At 33.2% G+C, this 17,666-nt stretch overlaps 1 protein-coding gene across 4 annotated transcripts; it reads left to right on the forward strand.

Moving 5' to 3' along the window:
* The first annotated feature begins 961 nt into the window (after positions 1–961).
* Positions 962–16,962, forward strand: LOC127244376 (indole-3-acetaldehyde oxidase-like). Of its 4 annotated transcripts, XM_051264882.1 has the most exons (16): positions 962–6,316; positions 6,447–6,522; positions 6,638–6,671; positions 7,028–7,085; positions 7,186–7,220; positions 7,335–7,395; positions 10,861–11,198; positions 11,650–13,347; positions 13,435–13,694; positions 13,785–13,994; positions 14,064–14,282; positions 14,357–15,322; positions 15,411–15,506; positions 15,683–15,781; positions 15,875–16,064; positions 16,557–16,962. In XM_051264882.1, the coding sequence occupies exons 7-16, from the start codon at positions 11,036–11,038 to the stop codon at positions 16,751–16,753; spliced, it is 4,098 nt and encodes a 1,365-aa protein (XP_051120839.1). In that variant the 5' UTR covers positions 962–6,316; positions 6,447–6,522; positions 6,638–6,671; positions 7,028–7,085; positions 7,186–7,220; positions 7,335–7,395; positions 10,861–11,035; the 3' UTR covers positions 16,754–16,962. The 4 variants fall into 4 exon arrangements, with proteins under 4 accessions (XP_051120839.1, XP_051120838.1, XP_051120837.1 ...); XM_051264881.1 differs by having other exon boundaries at positions 6,638–7,085; XM_051264880.1 differs by having other exon boundaries at positions 7,028–7,220.
* The last annotated feature ends 704 nt before the right edge of the window (positions 16,963–17,666 follow it).

Here is a 17,666-nt window from a genome sequence, read left to right on the forward strand (position 1 = left end):
AGCGTATTCTTGTAATGGTCGGATTGCTCCTCCTTGAAGAGGTCTAGTCCCTCCCGGAGAGTTCAAAACATTTAGAGTATGTTTCTTTTGATTTAGTTTGATAATTTTTAATTTGAGTTTACTATTAAAATAATATAAAATTGAATATTTTGTAAAATAAAATATATATAACTCACTCTAAAGTATATATTTTTTATTTTAAAAAAATAATTAGCAATACTAAAATACCGTTTAATTTTTATTTAAATTATAAATATGTCATTATTACTTATACAATTATTATAAATAAAATTGCAGAAATATAAAAAATCTTACATATTTTTATATTATTATTTTTTAATCTATTGTTCAATTTGCATATATCATAAGTTATATATGTAAAATATAAACTACAATAAAAATCAAACTAAAAGAGTAAATTAAAAAATGCTTTTGGTTTGAGGTTTGGATTTTGAGCCTAGTGAAAATTTTGAATTTGAATTATTATAATATCATATAAATATATATATATATATTAATTTGATATTTGAACGTAAAATCGATTTTAATATAATATAAAAAGTAAATATTTGATTTAATATTTTTATAAAAAACAATTAATAATAAAATTTAAGATAAAATTTTCCAATCAAACACAAAGTGAATATGTTATAAATTTAAAGTTTGTTTATTTTTTATTTTAAATATTTACTTATTTCCAACAAAAATAATATTTAAATCAAATATCAAATAAATAATTAGATTTCACATCAAAAGTAACCAAACAAACCCTTAATGCATAATTAACTCAATAAGTGAACTCATTATATTATGAATTTGAATTTAACAATAAACTTGTTCTCAAAGCAAAATAGTATAAAAAAAAAAACAAACAAACTTGCCCTTGGTCTCCAACGGTCAGAAAAGGGAATTACCGATAACGATTACATTACGATGACACCAAGAAGATTTCATCTTATTATCTCCCTTCTCCTCTCATCGCATTCCTTCATTTCTCTCTGTTTTTTTTTTTCGCAGTTTATTTCGAAATCCTTCTTTAGCCTCACAGCATCGCATCACCGGATACTCTTATTTACAGCAATGGGATATGATTCAACAGGATTTATCATGCGCAATTTGCGATTGGTTGTTTTCACCTATCTGTACAGGGAGCGAGGGTTTCGGGAAGGCAATGGCAACTTGCAATTGGTTGTTTTGATTGTGGGCGGGTTTAGGATTTATCCGGTATTGTTACTGTGCAATTACTTGTTTTGGTTGTGGGTAGGCTTAGGGTTTATCGGGAATTTCTTGTTTTGATTGTGTGTATGAATTTCTTGTTTTGATTGTGTGTATGAATTTCTTGTTTTGATTGTGGGTGGATTTAGGGATTGTTCGGTATTTTAACTGTGCAATTTACACCAAAATTATAAGGAATTTCTCTATGATAAAGAATTTTTGAATGAGAAATAGATCAACGATGATACAGACAGAAACTCTCTAAAGTAATGTTACTTTTGCTTACGTTCACCTTTTCCGTTTCCACCTCTGTATCTTGGTTCCCCATTTCTGTGAAGTTGCTGCTGGCTGTTGTTGGAATTTGTTTACTGTTGTTTATTTCAATGATTTCTGGTTGAAACAATTACTGACTTATAGAAAAGATATAAACATGTGTATGCAGAATCCAGTAGTATTCCATTCTTCCTTGAATGATTCACAATCAGTTTTTACTGCAAATCGGATGATAACTTATCACTTTTGTCTTTAGTTGTGGTTTTAAAAGAGAAACCTGGTGAGTACATCCTTCAATTATTTGTTTGTTTTCTGCTTTAAAGTTCTAAGAGATATCGCATATTATTTCTGTAATCTGTATATGAATTTGTTAGAAGTAGTTGTTTATATATGAATCTTTCTTGCATTTTCTCCTTGCATGACCATCTTAATAATTAATGGCATGCATGCTCATTTTCCCTTACTGTTGATTCTTAAAAGTATCAAAGAGAGGAAACACCCACTTTGACAGAGACTCAACTCTCATCATTCTTTGAATCTGAATCTGGGTGCTTCTCACCTCGCAAAACTACGTTTTTATTTCCTCTCTGTAAATCCACTATGAGCTTCTTGGTCTGCTGTTATAATAGCTCTGGTTGGTGGTGTTCATTGGGTTTTGGTTTGGCTATTGCTCTGGCCTTAGGCTTGGTTTTGGCTAGGAGTGTGTTCAGTTGTGATTTGAGTTAGTCTAGATCAGTTTTGTCTTAGGCTTCGGGTCTTTGCTTTGGTTCAGGTGGTTTTAGGTTGGGTTCAGATTTTGGCTTGGGTTTGGGTCTCAATCTAGCTTTGGCAATTCTTGGTTGGTTTCAAAGTTGAATCTAGCTTTAGATTGAGCTTTGCTTCAAGTCTTCGTCTGAATCTCGGGTGATTCTAGGTTGGGTTCGGACTTGACTTTTTTTTTAGATTGGACTTGTTTCAAGTCTTGGTTTGAAACTTACTCGGATGATTCCAGGTTTGGTCAGACTTAATATTCTTTTAGATCTTGTTTCAAGTCTTGTGTTGAATCTAGCTTGCGTGACTCTGGGGCTTTTTTCAGACTTGATTCTACTTTAGATTGGTTTTGTTTGAAGTCTTGGTCTGAATCTAGTTTGGGTGATTCTAGTTTTGTTTCAGACTTGAATTATGCTTTAAATTGAACTTATTTTGTGCCTTGGTTTGAACATAGGTCGGGTAGTTCCGGGAATTTTCAAATGTGAATCCTGTTTTAGATTGAACTTGTCTCGAGTCTTGGTCTAACTCTAGCTCGGGTGATTGTGATTTCCTTTTAGACTTGAATCCTTCTTTATTTAGGTCGAGCCTGTTTCGAGTATTGGTTTGAATCTAGCTTGGGTGATTCCAGGTTAGTTCTATACTTGAATCATGCTTTAGATCGAACTTATTTCAAATATAGGTCTGAATTTAGCTCAAGTAATTTTGGTTTAGTTCCATACTTGAATCCTAGTTGAGCATGGGTTTGTTTGAATATGCTCGGGTGATTCCAAGTTGGATTAAGACTTGAATCATTTTTTGATTGAGCTGTTTTAAAGTACCGATTAGAATATAGCTTTGTTGATTCTAGGCGGTTTTTAGACTTGAATCATGTTTTAGATAGGACTTGTTTCGAGTCTTGGTTTGAGTCTAGCTCGGGTGATTCCGTGTTGTTTTCAGACTTATACTTGAATCCTTCTTTAGATTGAGCCTGTATCGAGTATTGGTTTGAATTTGGCTCGGGTGATTCCAAGTTAATTCCATACTTGAATCATGCTTTAAATCGAACTTATTTCGAATATAAATTTGAATTTAGCTAGAGTAATTTTGGGTTGGTTCCATACTTATCCTACTTGAGGTTGGGCTTGTTTCAAGTCTTGGTTTAAATATGCTCGGGTGATTCCGAGTTGGATTAAGACTTGAATCATTTTTTTGATTGAGTTGTTTTCAAGTACTCGTTCGAATCTAGCTTTGCGCATTTTTTAGACTTGAATCATGTTTTAGATAGGACTTGTTTCGAGTCTTGGTTTGAGTCTAGCTCGGGTGATTCCGTGTTGGTTTTAGACTTAAGATTTATACTTAATCTTTCTTTAGATTAAGCCTGTTTCGAGTATTGGTTTGAATCTAGTTCGGGTGATTCCGGGTTAGTTCCATACGTGAATCATGCTTTAGATTGAATTTATTTCGAATATAGGTCTTAATTTAGCTCGAGTAATTTTGGGTTGGTTCCATACTTCAATCTTACATGAGATTGAGTTTGTTTTGAGTCTTGGTTTGAATATGCTTGGGTGATTCCGAGTTGGATTAAGATTTGAATCATTCTTTTGATTGAGCTGTTTTCAAGTACTCGTTCGAATCTAGCTTTCTGCATTTTTTAGACTTGAATCATGTTTTAGATAGAATTTGTTTCGAGTCTTGGTTTGAGTCTAGCTCGGGTGATTCTGTGTTGGTTTCAGACTTAGACTTGAATCCTTTTTTAGGTTGAGCCTGTTTTGAGTATTAGGTTGAATCTAGCTCGGATGATTCTGGGTTAGTTCCATACTTGAATCATGCTTTAAATTGAACTTATTTCGAATATAGGTCTTAATTTAGCTCGAGTAATTTTGGGTTGGTTCCATACTTGAATCCTACTTGAGATTGGCTTGTTTCGAGTCTTAGTTTGAATATGCTCGGGTGATTCTGAGTTGGATTAAGACTTGAATCATTCTTTTGATTATTATTTTCAAGTACGGGTTCAAATCTAGTTTTGTGCATTTTTTAGACTTTGAGTCATGTTTTATATAGGACTTGTTTCGAGTGTTGGTTTGAGTCTAGCTTGGGTGATTCGCCGTTGGTTTTAGACTTAAGATTTAGACTTGAATCCTTCTTTAGATTGAGCCTGTTTCGAGTATTGGTTTGAATCTAGGTCGGGTGATTCCGGGTTAGTTCCATACATAAATCATGCATTAGATTGAACTTATTTCGAATATAGGTTTTAATTTAGTTCGAGCAATTTTGGGTTGGTTCCATACTTTAATCCTACATGAGATTGAGCTTGTTTTGAGTCTTGGTTTGAATATGCTCGGGTGATTCCGAGTTGGATTAAGACTTGAATCATTCTTTTTATTGAGTTGTTTTCAAGTACTAGTTCGAATCTAGCTTTCCGCATTTTTTAGACTTGAACCTTGTTTTTAGATAGGACTTATTTCGAGTCTTTGTTTGAGTCTAGCTCGTGTGATTCCGTGTTGGTTTCAGACTTAAGACTTAGAATTGAATCTTTCTTTAGATCGAGCTTGTTTCGAGTATTAGGTTGAATCTAGCTCGGGTGATTCCGGATTAGTTCCATACTTGAATCTTGCTTTAAATCGAACTTATTTCGAATATAAGTCTTAATTTAGCTCGAGTAATTTTGGGTTGGTTCCATACCTAAATCCTACTTGAGATTGGGCTTGTTTTGAGTCTTGGTTTGAATATGCTCGGGTGATTCCGAGTTGGATTAAGACTTGAATCATTCTTTCGATTACTATTTTCAAGTACTGGTTTGAATATAGCTTTGTGCATTTTTTACACTTGAATCATGTTTTAGATAGGACTTGTTTCGAGTCTTGGTTTGAGTCTAGCTCGGGTGATTCCGTGTTGGTTTCAGACTTAGACTTGAATCTTTCTTTAGATCGAACTTGTTTCGAGTATTGGTTTGAATTTGGCTTGGGTGATTCCGGGTTAGTTCCATACTTGAATCATGCTTTAAATTGAACTTATTTCGAATATAGGTCTTAATTTAGCTCGAGTAATTTTGGGTTGGTTCCATACTTGAATCCTACTTGAGATTGGGCTTGTTTCGAGTCTTGGTTTGAATATGCTCGGGTGATTCAGAGTTGGATTAAGACTTGAATCATTCTTTTGATTGAGTTGTTTTCAAGTACTGCTTTGAATTTGGCTTTGTGCATTTTTTAGACTTGAATCATGTTTTAGATAGGTCTTGGTTTGAGTCTAACTCATGTGATTCCGTGTTGGTTTCACACTTAGATTTGAATCCTTCTTTAGATCAAGCCTGCCTCGAGTATTGGTTTGAATCTTGCTCGGGTGATCCGGGTTAGTTCCATACTTGAATCATGCTTTAAATCGAACTTCTTTCGAATATAGATATGAATTTAGCTTGAGTAATTTTGGGTTGGTTCCATACTTGAATCCTACTTGAGATTAGGCTTGTTTTGAGTCTTGGTTTGAATATGCTCGGGTGATTCCAAGTTGGATTAAGACTTGAATCATTCTTTTGATTGAGTTGTTTTCAAGTACTGGTTTGAATCTAGCTCTGTCCATTTTTAAGACTTAAATCACGTTTTAGATAGGACTTGTTTCAAGTCTTTTTTTCGAGTCTATCTCGGGTGATTCCGTGCTGGTTTCAGATGTAGACTTGAATCATTCTTTAGATCGAGCATGTTTCAAGTATTGGTTTGAATCTGGTTAGGGTGATTCCGAGTTAGTTCCATACTTGAATCATACTTTAGATCGAACTTATTTCTGCGGGGGGTTTTAAGCTTCATTGTATGTATTTTTTTTTCCTTTTCCAGAATCCCTTCCCTACGTCGGATCTTTCCTGAAACATAACCTAGAACTAGTTTTATAATGGTCCTAAGGTAGCGAAATTCCTTGTCGGGTATTTCCCATGCTGCTGAAGTTTTGGTTGATAGATGATATATATTATATATGGCGTGTAATATAGGTTAAACAAAAAGCACATAGCCAATAATGTGACTGGCTCTCTTGGGGCATGGCTTTGAAAAACCCTACGCCCCCCATTTCCTCTGCTCTTCTCCAATCTTCACAAACAAACCACACACAGGTTGGTTGTCTTCTGATTTTCACCTTCCGTTATTCTTCAGCATCTTTCCAAAACAACAAAAGCTCTCACATTGCAATGTGTAGCTCTGCTCCTGAAGGAAGTTTCTAATATGCTTTCATCTTCATTTTAGATGATATTCTAGGGATTGTGGACCAGGTGGGGCTTAGGTGAAGCCCATTTGTTAATAATGATCATATATGAGAGAGGTGCAGTTTTGTTTTGAAGATAGTTTCACCTTTTTATTGCATTCCTAGCTTCTGTCGATCTGAAAATTTGGAGGTTAAGTTATTTATTGATGTTGATGGTGTTATTTCAATGCAGAAGTTTTCTTGTTGGATTGGAGTGTGATGCACAGGTGGTTTCGACTCTCTGTTTTTTGTGTTTGACGATAGATTACCAGTTGGATTTTGTTTTCATCGTGTTCTTCTGTCACTTTTTTATTCTCATAGTATCATGATTTTTCTTCCTAGTGATGGTAGTGTGCTTTTGGTTTTGAATTTTCTTCAGGTTTTAGACCCTGAGGCATAAAAAATAATAATAAATCAGACCCATTTTGGAGCTGATTTTCGGATACTCCATGATTTTTGTAATTAGCCTATGATTCTAACTGAGCTCATCATTTTGCTATTATTACATTATCCTTTTTTCATGAGCTGTAGTATGTACTATTCATGTTTGTTACTAAACTTTCATGTTGTCTGATTGAGATAGATATAGGCAAGAGTTGGAGCAGAGTTTCGAAGGTCCCCACGGACACAAGACTGACTGAGTTACATTGTTATTTGGTTCATTTCTTCAAGCAGAATTATTCATTTCTGTTGAGTTGTTCTATGCAGTCTTTTTAAGTTCTGTTAAATTTCTCTATGCAGTCTTTTTAATTTGATCATTGCAGATGAAGACATTGGTAAGCGCTTCAAACTATTTACATTAAAGCTCGGGCAATCTAAGCGCTTTGTTGTATAATGAAAGTATTTCCTTATCCATTTTTATGTCATATTAAGCAGAATTACTTATGCAGGAATTCTTTTTGTTTGGAGGAGGGGACACAGGAAGCAAATATATATCCCCATTGCCTACAGGTATTGAATTTGTAGCATAAGTGATCTGTTTTATCATTTATTTATTTTGATGAATTTATTGAAATAAATGCAAGTGACTATAAAAATTAAAAATTGTTGATTAGTAAGGTAATATCTTTTTATGCATGTATGCATAGATGCAGTAGGTTTGTGTATGTATTCTATATACATCGATGTGGATTATTAGTTTGTGTATTTTCTACGATGATTTCTATTAGATATTTATGATTTTGATGAATCCAATGATTTTTTTTTTTTTTTTAAACCTTTGTGTGCGTGTTTCTGCTCGAATGAAATTGATTTTATTATGATAAATAGTGTATTCAAACAACATGTTTGTGTATTTACGCAAATGTTTATATATAATAATTGATTAGTTGATTTTGTTATCGCTTTTGTTCAATTGAAGTTGATTATATTATGATATATAATATCATATGCATATACAATCGATATATGTACTTATGCCCATGTTTATGTGTATATATATATATATATGTATGCATGCATACAAGTAATTAGTTTTTGTGTTGTGTGTACATACCTGTTTAGTCGATTTTGTTATTGATATGTGCTCATGTGTGTATATATTAAGTAGTTTTCTTTGTCCTTGTGGTGTTGAAGCACAAAAGTGAATTTTAATTTTAATTTTAATTTTAATTTTTAATTTTGTTGCTATTCGTAATTTATTTTGGCGTTTGCATTGTCTTTGCCATGCTTGACTTGTTTATTTGTTTTTACAATGTGTGTGCATGTTATCATTATGAACGTGTGAATATAGTACTTTATTTTGTATCCTTCTTTTGGCTTGCCTTTTTGATCTTTGGATTTGTTTTGTTTTAATTTGAGATTAGGCCCTTTTTTATTATTTAAATTTTTATTCAAATAATATTTTATAAGAAAAAATAAAGTATTTATATAGGAATGGTATAGATTGAATAATGCTAATATTGGTTTCATTTCAAAATCTAACCAATCCTTGTTTTTACCGTTAGATGTCATGTAGTAGGCTTGTGTTTTGCTTGGAAGTGTTGATTAAACAACCACGTTAGATCTTTCATATTTTAATATCATATGATCAACAATAAGCAAAGCTAATATTATAATTTTCCTATACACATTTTAGTGGAAAATAAATTGTGCTTTTTTATTATTATCTTGTTTTTTTATTTTTCTTACTTCGGATGTTTATAATTATGTTATATGCTTCCTTTATTTATTCAGTGTGCTTTTATTATAATGTTTTATAATTTTGTTATTTTTCTCGTGCTTTTTATTATTATATTATGTGCTTGCCTATTTATTATATGGTATACTTTTTTTATTTACATGTATTTTGGGCTTTCTTTAAAGATATACAACATTTTAAAAATATTTTATGATTTTTATAGGTAGAAACTTAAGAATTATACCATTCAATATAATTTTTATGCTTCTAAATTAAAGAAATAAAGACCATGTTCAATCTTTCAATTAAAACATTAATTAGCTTTACAAAACAACAATTTTTTATATGCGCAAAAGGTAGAATCATATTCATTATTTGTTTCTATACAATTGCATTATGTTATTTAAAATATAACAATAATATTTATTATTTATTTAAATATAATTGTATTATGTTATTTAAAATATTGCGAGAATATTTATTTATCACATTAAATAGCTATTCTATTAAATTTTTTACTATTTTTTGAATATATAAAATACCTAAAAAATAACAAAATAAATAATACTGACCCTTACCCAGTGTACATATATATTTGTCATTTTATCTGTTTCATAATAATATAGTATATAGTTTCTTGTGAATTCAACTATTTAAAAAGATACTAGTATTACTGTTTTACATACTTATCATTATATTAAAAAAAATAAAAATATTTTTATATTTTATTCAACTATTTACTACAATTGAAATAATAATATTTTTAAAATATTTGCAAAAAATAAATATATAGAGGGGGGAGGATAATAATAATAATAATTTAATATAATAAGTATTTTATAAATAATATAATATGCAATAATATGAAATTTTATAAGTGGTGGACCCACCAAACAATTTTTTGGAAAAACCGAAAATATTGAAAATTACACGCCACTCTATGCTATATATAGTACTTAGATTAGATAACATTAGTTATTGATTAAAATATTTATACTTCTTTCCATCCCGGATATTTTGTTCGATTTATTTATTATAGAGTAGGAGAGGTATAATTAGTAAAGAATTAAAAATATACTAGTGAAAATAATTATTGTATAATAAAAATAATTATAAATTAAAATAAAAATAATTGATTAGTATAATTAAAATTTAAAAAATTATAAATTAAAATTTTTAAAATAAGATTAAAGTGTATAATTTTTTTTTAAAAAAAAGATGACAAAATAAATGAGACTGACAAAAATAGAAAGATGAACATGAAAAGTGGGACAGATGAACTATTAATTATTATTTTTATTAATTACCTATATAAGTATGTTCTTTTTTATATGATAGTGCCAACCCGCCGCCCTACTGTTGAGCAAGATATGAATGGTAGGGTGGGTGTCAGCGGTTGGTTTGATTTTAATTTGAAAATAATGAGCATTTGTAATTTTTACCGGAAATTAAAAGTTATTTTAATATACTGTGATATAAAATAAAATAAAAAAAATACTTTCTTGTCCTGTTCCTATTTATTTTTTTATATTTTTAATAAATTTATTTTTTAAAAATATATTTAATAAATTTAAATTAATTTAATTAATTTTTTATTCAAAATTTATTTATTTTATATATTTCATAAATAAATAAATATTTTTATTTATATTTAAAAATTTTAGTTTTTTTATAAAATTAATTTTAATTAATTATAATTAAGTAAAATTTTTATTTATTTGTATTGTATAAATTTTAATCTATTTATTTATATATTTTATTAAAATATAGTGATAAATAAATACTATTTAATTTTTTTAATTATATATTAATTTGTATTTTTAAAACATTAATAACATTATTTCTAAAAAAAATAATATTATAATTTATTATTAATAATTTTTCATTTATACTGCTTATGTAAATTTTTTCTGAACAAAAAGATATCATCTGTTAAAAAATATAGAGCATATTGTATTTTTCATAATATAATATTTCCTCTATTAGGCTTTAGGATTCTATTTGCATTTTGATCAATTGTAATATTCTTGTATAATTATTAATTGTTATAAATCACTAAAATATTTTTGCTATTTTTTTAATTTATATTACGATTTTTATATAATAATTAATATTAAAAATTAATATATATGAAAAAAAAAATAAAAATGGATCATTAGAGCTGGAAAAGCAATAGTATATTACTAAAATCAACACTGAAATAGAGAGAAACACCAAAAACAAATTTAATATTTATTTTTGATTGAACAGCAATTTAAATTCAATACTCTGGTAAAATAACACAGTTCTTTTTATAGCATAGTAAAAACAGGCGACATAATTTTTTACTATAACATTAAGATGTTACATCAACAAACCGCTCAAAAACGCATATTAAAGTGATTGGTTGGGTTGGAAATGCGGAGTGGAGTAATCCTATCGTACTAGCTGCTCTCGGCGGGATCCACGTGTTCAGTGACCGCTCGGCGGAAAATGGAACTTGCTGAAAACGGAGCTCCGATCATAGCTGGTTTGCTGGTTTTTGAGGTTAATGGAGAGAGGTTTGAGGTGCCGGAAATCGATCCATCTACTACACTGCTCGAGTTTTTGCGCACCAAAACGCGTTTCCGGAGCGTCAAGCTCGGTTGCGGTGAAGGTCTGTGTCTCGTTCGTTCACTGTTTAATTTGTATGTGTGTGTGTTTGTGTTTGTAGCTTGAAGGATGCTATTTAATTTAATGCTTGCTTGTCTTCCTTCCTCGGTTGAATTTTTCGTTCTGGATATTCTCCTTTTTTGCTAGTGTATCGTATTTATTCGTTTATCGTTGATGTTTGTATGTTGGTGGTGTTGATGAGTGTAGTAGTTTTTTTATTCCTTTCAGGTGTTCATTTATAGTTACTGGTTCTCGATGTGTTCTCACTGTTGGATTAGTTTTCATTGTTATCGTGTTTAGTATATTTGACATCGGTGCAAAAGGAATATCGATAGGTTCTTCACGGAGTTGGTTATTTTTTGGAAGCAATTAATTTGATCGTTAGTCTTATTCACAAAGCTCTTTTCTATGGTTGTAGCTATTACTTACGATTGTTTGTAAATTGAACAATCCAGGGGGTTGTGGAGCTTGTGTAGTTCTCCTGTCAAAGTATGATCCCAAGCTCAAACGGACTGAAAGTTTCACTGTCAGCTCCTGTCTTACTCTTCTCTGCAGCATAAATGGATGCTCTGTTACAACTAGTGAAGGCCTTGGAAACATTAAGGATGGTTTCCATCCAATCCACCTAAGGTTTGCTGGATTCCATGCTTCTCAATGTGGCTTCTGCACTCCGGGAATGTGCATGTCGCTTTTCTCGGCACTTGCAAATTCTGAAAAGTCGGATCATCTGCAAGCGCCACCGGGGTTCTCAAAGCTAACAATTTCTGAAGCAGAAAGAGCTATATCTGGGAATCTTTGTAGGTGCACTGGCTATAGGCCCATTGCAGATGCCTGCAAAAGCTTTGCAGCAGATGTTGATTTGGAGGATTTGGGGACAAATACCTTTTGGAGAAGGGGGGATGCCAAGGGGATCAGAGCAAGTAAATTGCCCACCTACAATCCGATTGATCATGCTTGTTCGTATACTGATGTGACGAAAAGCGAACTCAAGTCCAAGAGGATTTTGAATTTTGAACAATACTCGTGGCACACTCCTTTAACCATCGATGAGCTTCAAAGTCTTTTATGTTCAGATATGGTAAGAAATGGTGCAATGATCAAGCTAGTTGTTGGAAACACAGGTGATGGCTATTACAAAGATGCAAAGAAGTACGACAAATATGTTGATCTTAGGTCCATTCCTGAGCTTTCAATGGTCAGAAGGGATGAACAAGGGATAGAATTTGGAGCAGCTTTACCAATTTCGAAGGTAATCTTGTATCTGAAATTAGAAAGTAAGACTAACACAAGCTCAGATAGAAAAGTTTTATTCACAAGAATTGCAGAGCATATGGAAAAGATAGCTTCCATCTTTATCAGGAACTCAGCCAGTATTGGTGGAAATTTGGTTATGGCACAGAGGAAGCATTTTCCTTCAGATATTGCAACACTACTCCTTGCTGTCGATTCTAGTGTCAGTATATTGTCAGGTCATGGACAAGAAAAAATTTCATTTGAAGAGTTCTTGTATAGATCACCTCTTGACCCAAAAGATGTGCTCTTGACTGTTCACATTCCATTTCCAAAATCCTCAGAGGTCCAGAATTCTGTTGGACAGCAGCATCCACGAGTTTTGCTTGAGTCCTACCGCGCTGCACCACGGCCACTTGGGAATTCATTGCCTTACTTAAATGCTGCTTTCTTGGTAGATGCTTGTTGTAATGAAAGTGGAGTTCTAGTGAATCGTGTTCGGTTGGCTTTTGGTGCTTATGGCACAAAACATGCATCAAGAGCGACTAACGTGGAGGAATATCTGGCAGGGAAAGTGCTGAGTGTTGAAGTTCTGGATAAAGCTGTTAAATTAGTAAAAGAAGCTATTGTACCTGAAGATGGAACTTCATATCCAGCTTACAGAAAAAGCTTAGCAGTCAGTTTTCTATTTTCATTTCTTACTAATCTCATTAATGATTGTTCTGATGTAATTGGTGGCTCAAAGAATGATCCGAATGGCAAGCTGCTGGAAAACGCTGCAAAAGTATATGATAAAATCATGCCTAGTCCAATCAAAGGGCCTACTTTGCTATCATCTGCAAAACAGATTATGGAAACTAATAGAGATTATAATCCAGTGGGGGAGCCAATGCCTAAATTTGGCGCTCCTATCCAAGCTTCTGGTGTTGTGCAACCTTTTAGTTAAAAATTTAGATCTATAGCATGTCGTCAATCTAAATGTCTTGCTAATTTATATTCGCCATGCGCAGGTGAAGCCGTTTACGTAGATGATATTCCTTCCCCTCCAAATTGTCTGCATGGAACGCTTATTTGCAGCTCCAAGCCTCTGGTTCGAGTCAAGGGTATATCTTTTAAGTCTAAACCAGAGCCAACTGGAGTTGTTGACATTATCACTGCAAATGATATTCCTAAAGGAGGAGAGAACGTTGGAGGCATGGCCCATTTCGGTTCTGAACCTTTATTTGCTGATGAAGTGACCAGGTTTGCTGGCGACTTCATCGGGTTCGTGGTAATTACACTTTCATCGATTTTTTCCATCAGAAATTGTACTTATTGAAATTAGGGAAACTTGTTGTTCATCTTGCAATGTATTCTCCAGACTGCAGATACACAAAAGCATGCCAACTTGGCTGCAAGAATGGCTTCAGTGGATTATGATACCGAAGGTTTGGACCCTCCCATTTTAACTGTCGAAGAGGCTGTAGAAAGATCAAGTTTCTTGGAAGCTCCCTCTTTCATGCTTCCCTCAATGGTTGGCGATTTTTCCAATGGGATGGCCAATGCTGATCACAAGATTCTCTCTGCAGAGGTGCTTTTCATCAGTTTCTGGTTTTCTTTTATCTATTTGTAAGATCGAAACTAACAATCTGAGATGCAGATCAAACTTGGTTCACAATACTGCTTTTATATGGAAACCCAAACTGCACTTGCAATTCCAGATGAAGACAACACCATGGTGGTTTATAGCTCAGTTCAATGGCCGGAATTCTTACATAGATCGATTGCTAAATGTCTTGGCATTCCTGAGCATAATGTACGAGTCATTACTCGCCGAATTGGCGGAGGCTTTGGTGGGAAGCTACTAAGAGCCATGACTGTGAGTATGATCATATTGAAATTCATTACTACGAGCCATTTATGGGTTTTGACTTCCATTGAGATCATTTTCAGGTTGCCACGGCATGTGCGCTCGCAGCTCATAAACTAAGGCGTCCGGTCAGATGTTATCTGGATCGAAAGACGGACATGATAATTGCAGGAGGAAGACATCCTATGAAGATAAAATATGACGTTGGATTCAAATCTGACGGGAAGATCACAGCACTGCATCTCGACATACTGATTAATGCAGGAATAACAGTCGATATAAGCCCGTTCATTCCTTTCACCATGGTAGCTGCACTTAAGAAGTACAACTGGGGAGCTCTGTCTTTCAACATAAAGCTATGCAAAACAAACCATTCCAGCAAATCAGCTGTACGTGCCCCAGGGGACGTGCAGGGAACATATGTTGCCGAAGTTGTGATAGAGCACGTCGCGTCCTTCCTGTCGTTGGATGTGGATTCAGTCAGAAACATAAATCTTCATACATACGAAAGCCTATCATTTTTCTATCCTCATTCATCTGGCGATCCTGTGGAATATACTTTGCCTTTGATCTTGGATAAGATAGCCGAATCATCGAGCTACACAGAAAGAGTCGCAAGGGTAGAACTCTTCAACAAGTCCAACTTCTGGCATAAAAGGGGCATTTCTCGAGTCCCAATTGTATATCAAGTGTCGGTAAATGCAACACCGGGGAAGGTAAGCATACTTTGGGATGGATCTATAGTCGTAGAAGTTGGAGGCACAGAGATGGGACAGGGGCTTTGGACTAAGGTTCGACAAACAACTGCCTACACTCTTACCTCAATTCAATGTGATGGAATGGATGACCTTGTTGAAAAGGTCCGAGTCGTGCAGTCGGATACCTTGAGCATAGTACAAGGAGGCGTTACTTCAGGGAGCACTACGTCCGAATCCAGCTGCGCAGCGGTTAGACTCAGCTGCAATATTTTGGTTGAGAGATTAGTCCCTCTTGTGAAAGAACTGCAGGAGAAGACGGGTTCGGTGACTTGGGATGACTTGATTCTCCAGGTTTGATGCCTTGTTTAGATTCTGGTCGAATTCCCGTATAAACAAATGTTATTCTGGTTGTGCCAATTTACATATATCCACGATGCAGGCTCAGAATCGATCTATAAACTTGGCTGCGCATGCTTACTATGTGCCAGAGTCGAGCTCTTCGGAGTACTTGAACTACGGCGCTGCAGTGAGCGAGGTAATAATTTTTTCCAGGACTGTTTTTTTCAATTTCAACGGATGCATATACGTAGCAGCCTATCCAAAATGATCGCGTTTAATGGTAAAAATGTTGATGCTATACTGTTAACATGGTATTATTTTGTATTGTATTGTATATCGACGAGCTCTGTTAGCGAATTATTTTGGTTACAGGTGGAGGTGAATGTCCTGACAGGACAAACAACGATACTGAGAACAGACATTGTTTACGACTGCGGCAAGAGCATGAATCCTGCTGTCGATATGGGACAGGTTCATTTATCGAACACTTTTCAGCTGCTTAAGCTTTTTAGGCCAAGTGAGTACAAATATCAATTCCTGTCCTGCCTTTTGTATGTATTGCAGATCGAAGGCGCATTCGTGCAAGGCATTGGGTTTTTCATGCTTGAAGAATACTTAGACAACAGCGAGGGCTTGACGATCACAGACAGCACGTGGACGTACAAGATCCCTACACTCGACACCATACCTAAACAATTTAATGTCGAGCTGCTCAACAGCGGGCATCACAAGGACCGCGTCCTCTCGTCTAAAGGTTTGCTATTTTTCGACATTGTCTCGCCCATAAATGCAATGAATTGTTAAACGATCGTCTCACCTAAAAGTAAGTTTAAATTAAAAGGATCATGACTACCCAACTCTTATATCAATAATATTAAAATAACCCTTTCATCTAAAAGGCTTAATTAAACATCATTGTTAATTATTATAAAGGTGACATTACTATCAACTGGAAACTATATATATATATATAATACTTTATTTGTCCGCTTCTAGGAGTCACATTTATTTTTTACTTCATTGTATTTAACATAAAAAAATATTTTTTTATTTGTATAATTTTTTTTACAAATGTCTTTTATTAGTATTATAAGACACTAATGAATAATAAATTAATATTCAAATATCAACGCGCATAAAGTAAATGAGACTCTTAGAGTCGGATGGAAGTAGTAAATATTGTGTACATATATTGACAAGTTGGGTGTAATGTTTGTATAGAGTTTGTTAATGTTTATGCATGCAGCTTGCGGGGAGCCTCCTTTGGTTCTGGCGGTGTCGGTACACTGTGCGACGAGAGCGGCCATTTGTAGTGCAAGAAAACAGTCGAACATCCCATCGACATTTCTGCTGGATGTTCCAGCGACGATGCCGGTTGTGAAGCAACTCTGTGGGCTGGACACCGTCGAGAAGTACCTACAGAGCTTGAGCTCTTCAAGCTAAGTCTCTCTCTCTCTCTCTCTCTCTCTCTCTCTCTCTATATATATATATATATGTGTTTGTGTCTGTATGTAGTATATCCATACTGCATGCGTTTAGTTTTAAATACAGTATTTGTAAATTTAGATCGATACTTATACACAGTTCTAAATAAATTTTATTGTTTATTTATTAATAATATATTAATAGCATGAATTTTATTACGAATAAAATTTTTACTTTAATTGTGTTGTGCTAATTTAATAATTTCTCTCTGTCAAAACATGTAAAATAAACGGATAACGAAGTATTTTAGTTTAATACTGTGTTGTCTGCGGATATTTATATGTATATTGTGTTGAAACTAATGATAATATATATTATATGAAATTACACATATTATTTGTTAGTTTATGTATAGTATATATATTATGTTAATATAAATAATACGTTGTCAAACATTATAGTAAATTTTATATCATAAAAATAAAATAAAAGTTACAAAACTATATTTATAGAAAAAAGTGTATTGATCTTTTTATTATAGAGGTATGATAAAATAAAATATAGTAAATTATTTTTACATGACTAACAAGCTTTGACAACATGAAAAAAAACCTGAAGCTCTACCTCCCTGTCTATCTATCCAAGGGATGGAAGAGCAAAACTCGTTATATAATAATAATAATAATAATAATAATAATAATTTATACAGCACATACTATAATTAAATTTAATATTATTTATTCAATACACCTTATAAATTGTAAATTATCGAAACATGATTTCAATCAGCACATTATATGTAGTGGTAACTGATACCATATGTTGTCTGTATATTTTTTATGGTCTAGGTCTGATTAAGACTAATCATCACAGCGCCGATCAATCCCAACCAGAATAGTAACCGGTCCGATACAAAACCGCATATTTAGAC

The sequence above is a fragment of the Andrographis paniculata genome, unplaced genomic scaffold (genome assembly GCF_009805555.1).
Source record: "Andrographis paniculata isolate CXL003 unplaced genomic scaffold, ASM980555v1 Contig9END, whole genome shotgun sequence".
NCBI classification, from domain to species: domain Eukaryota; kingdom Viridiplantae; phylum Streptophyta; class Magnoliopsida; order Lamiales; family Acanthaceae; genus Andrographis; species Andrographis paniculata.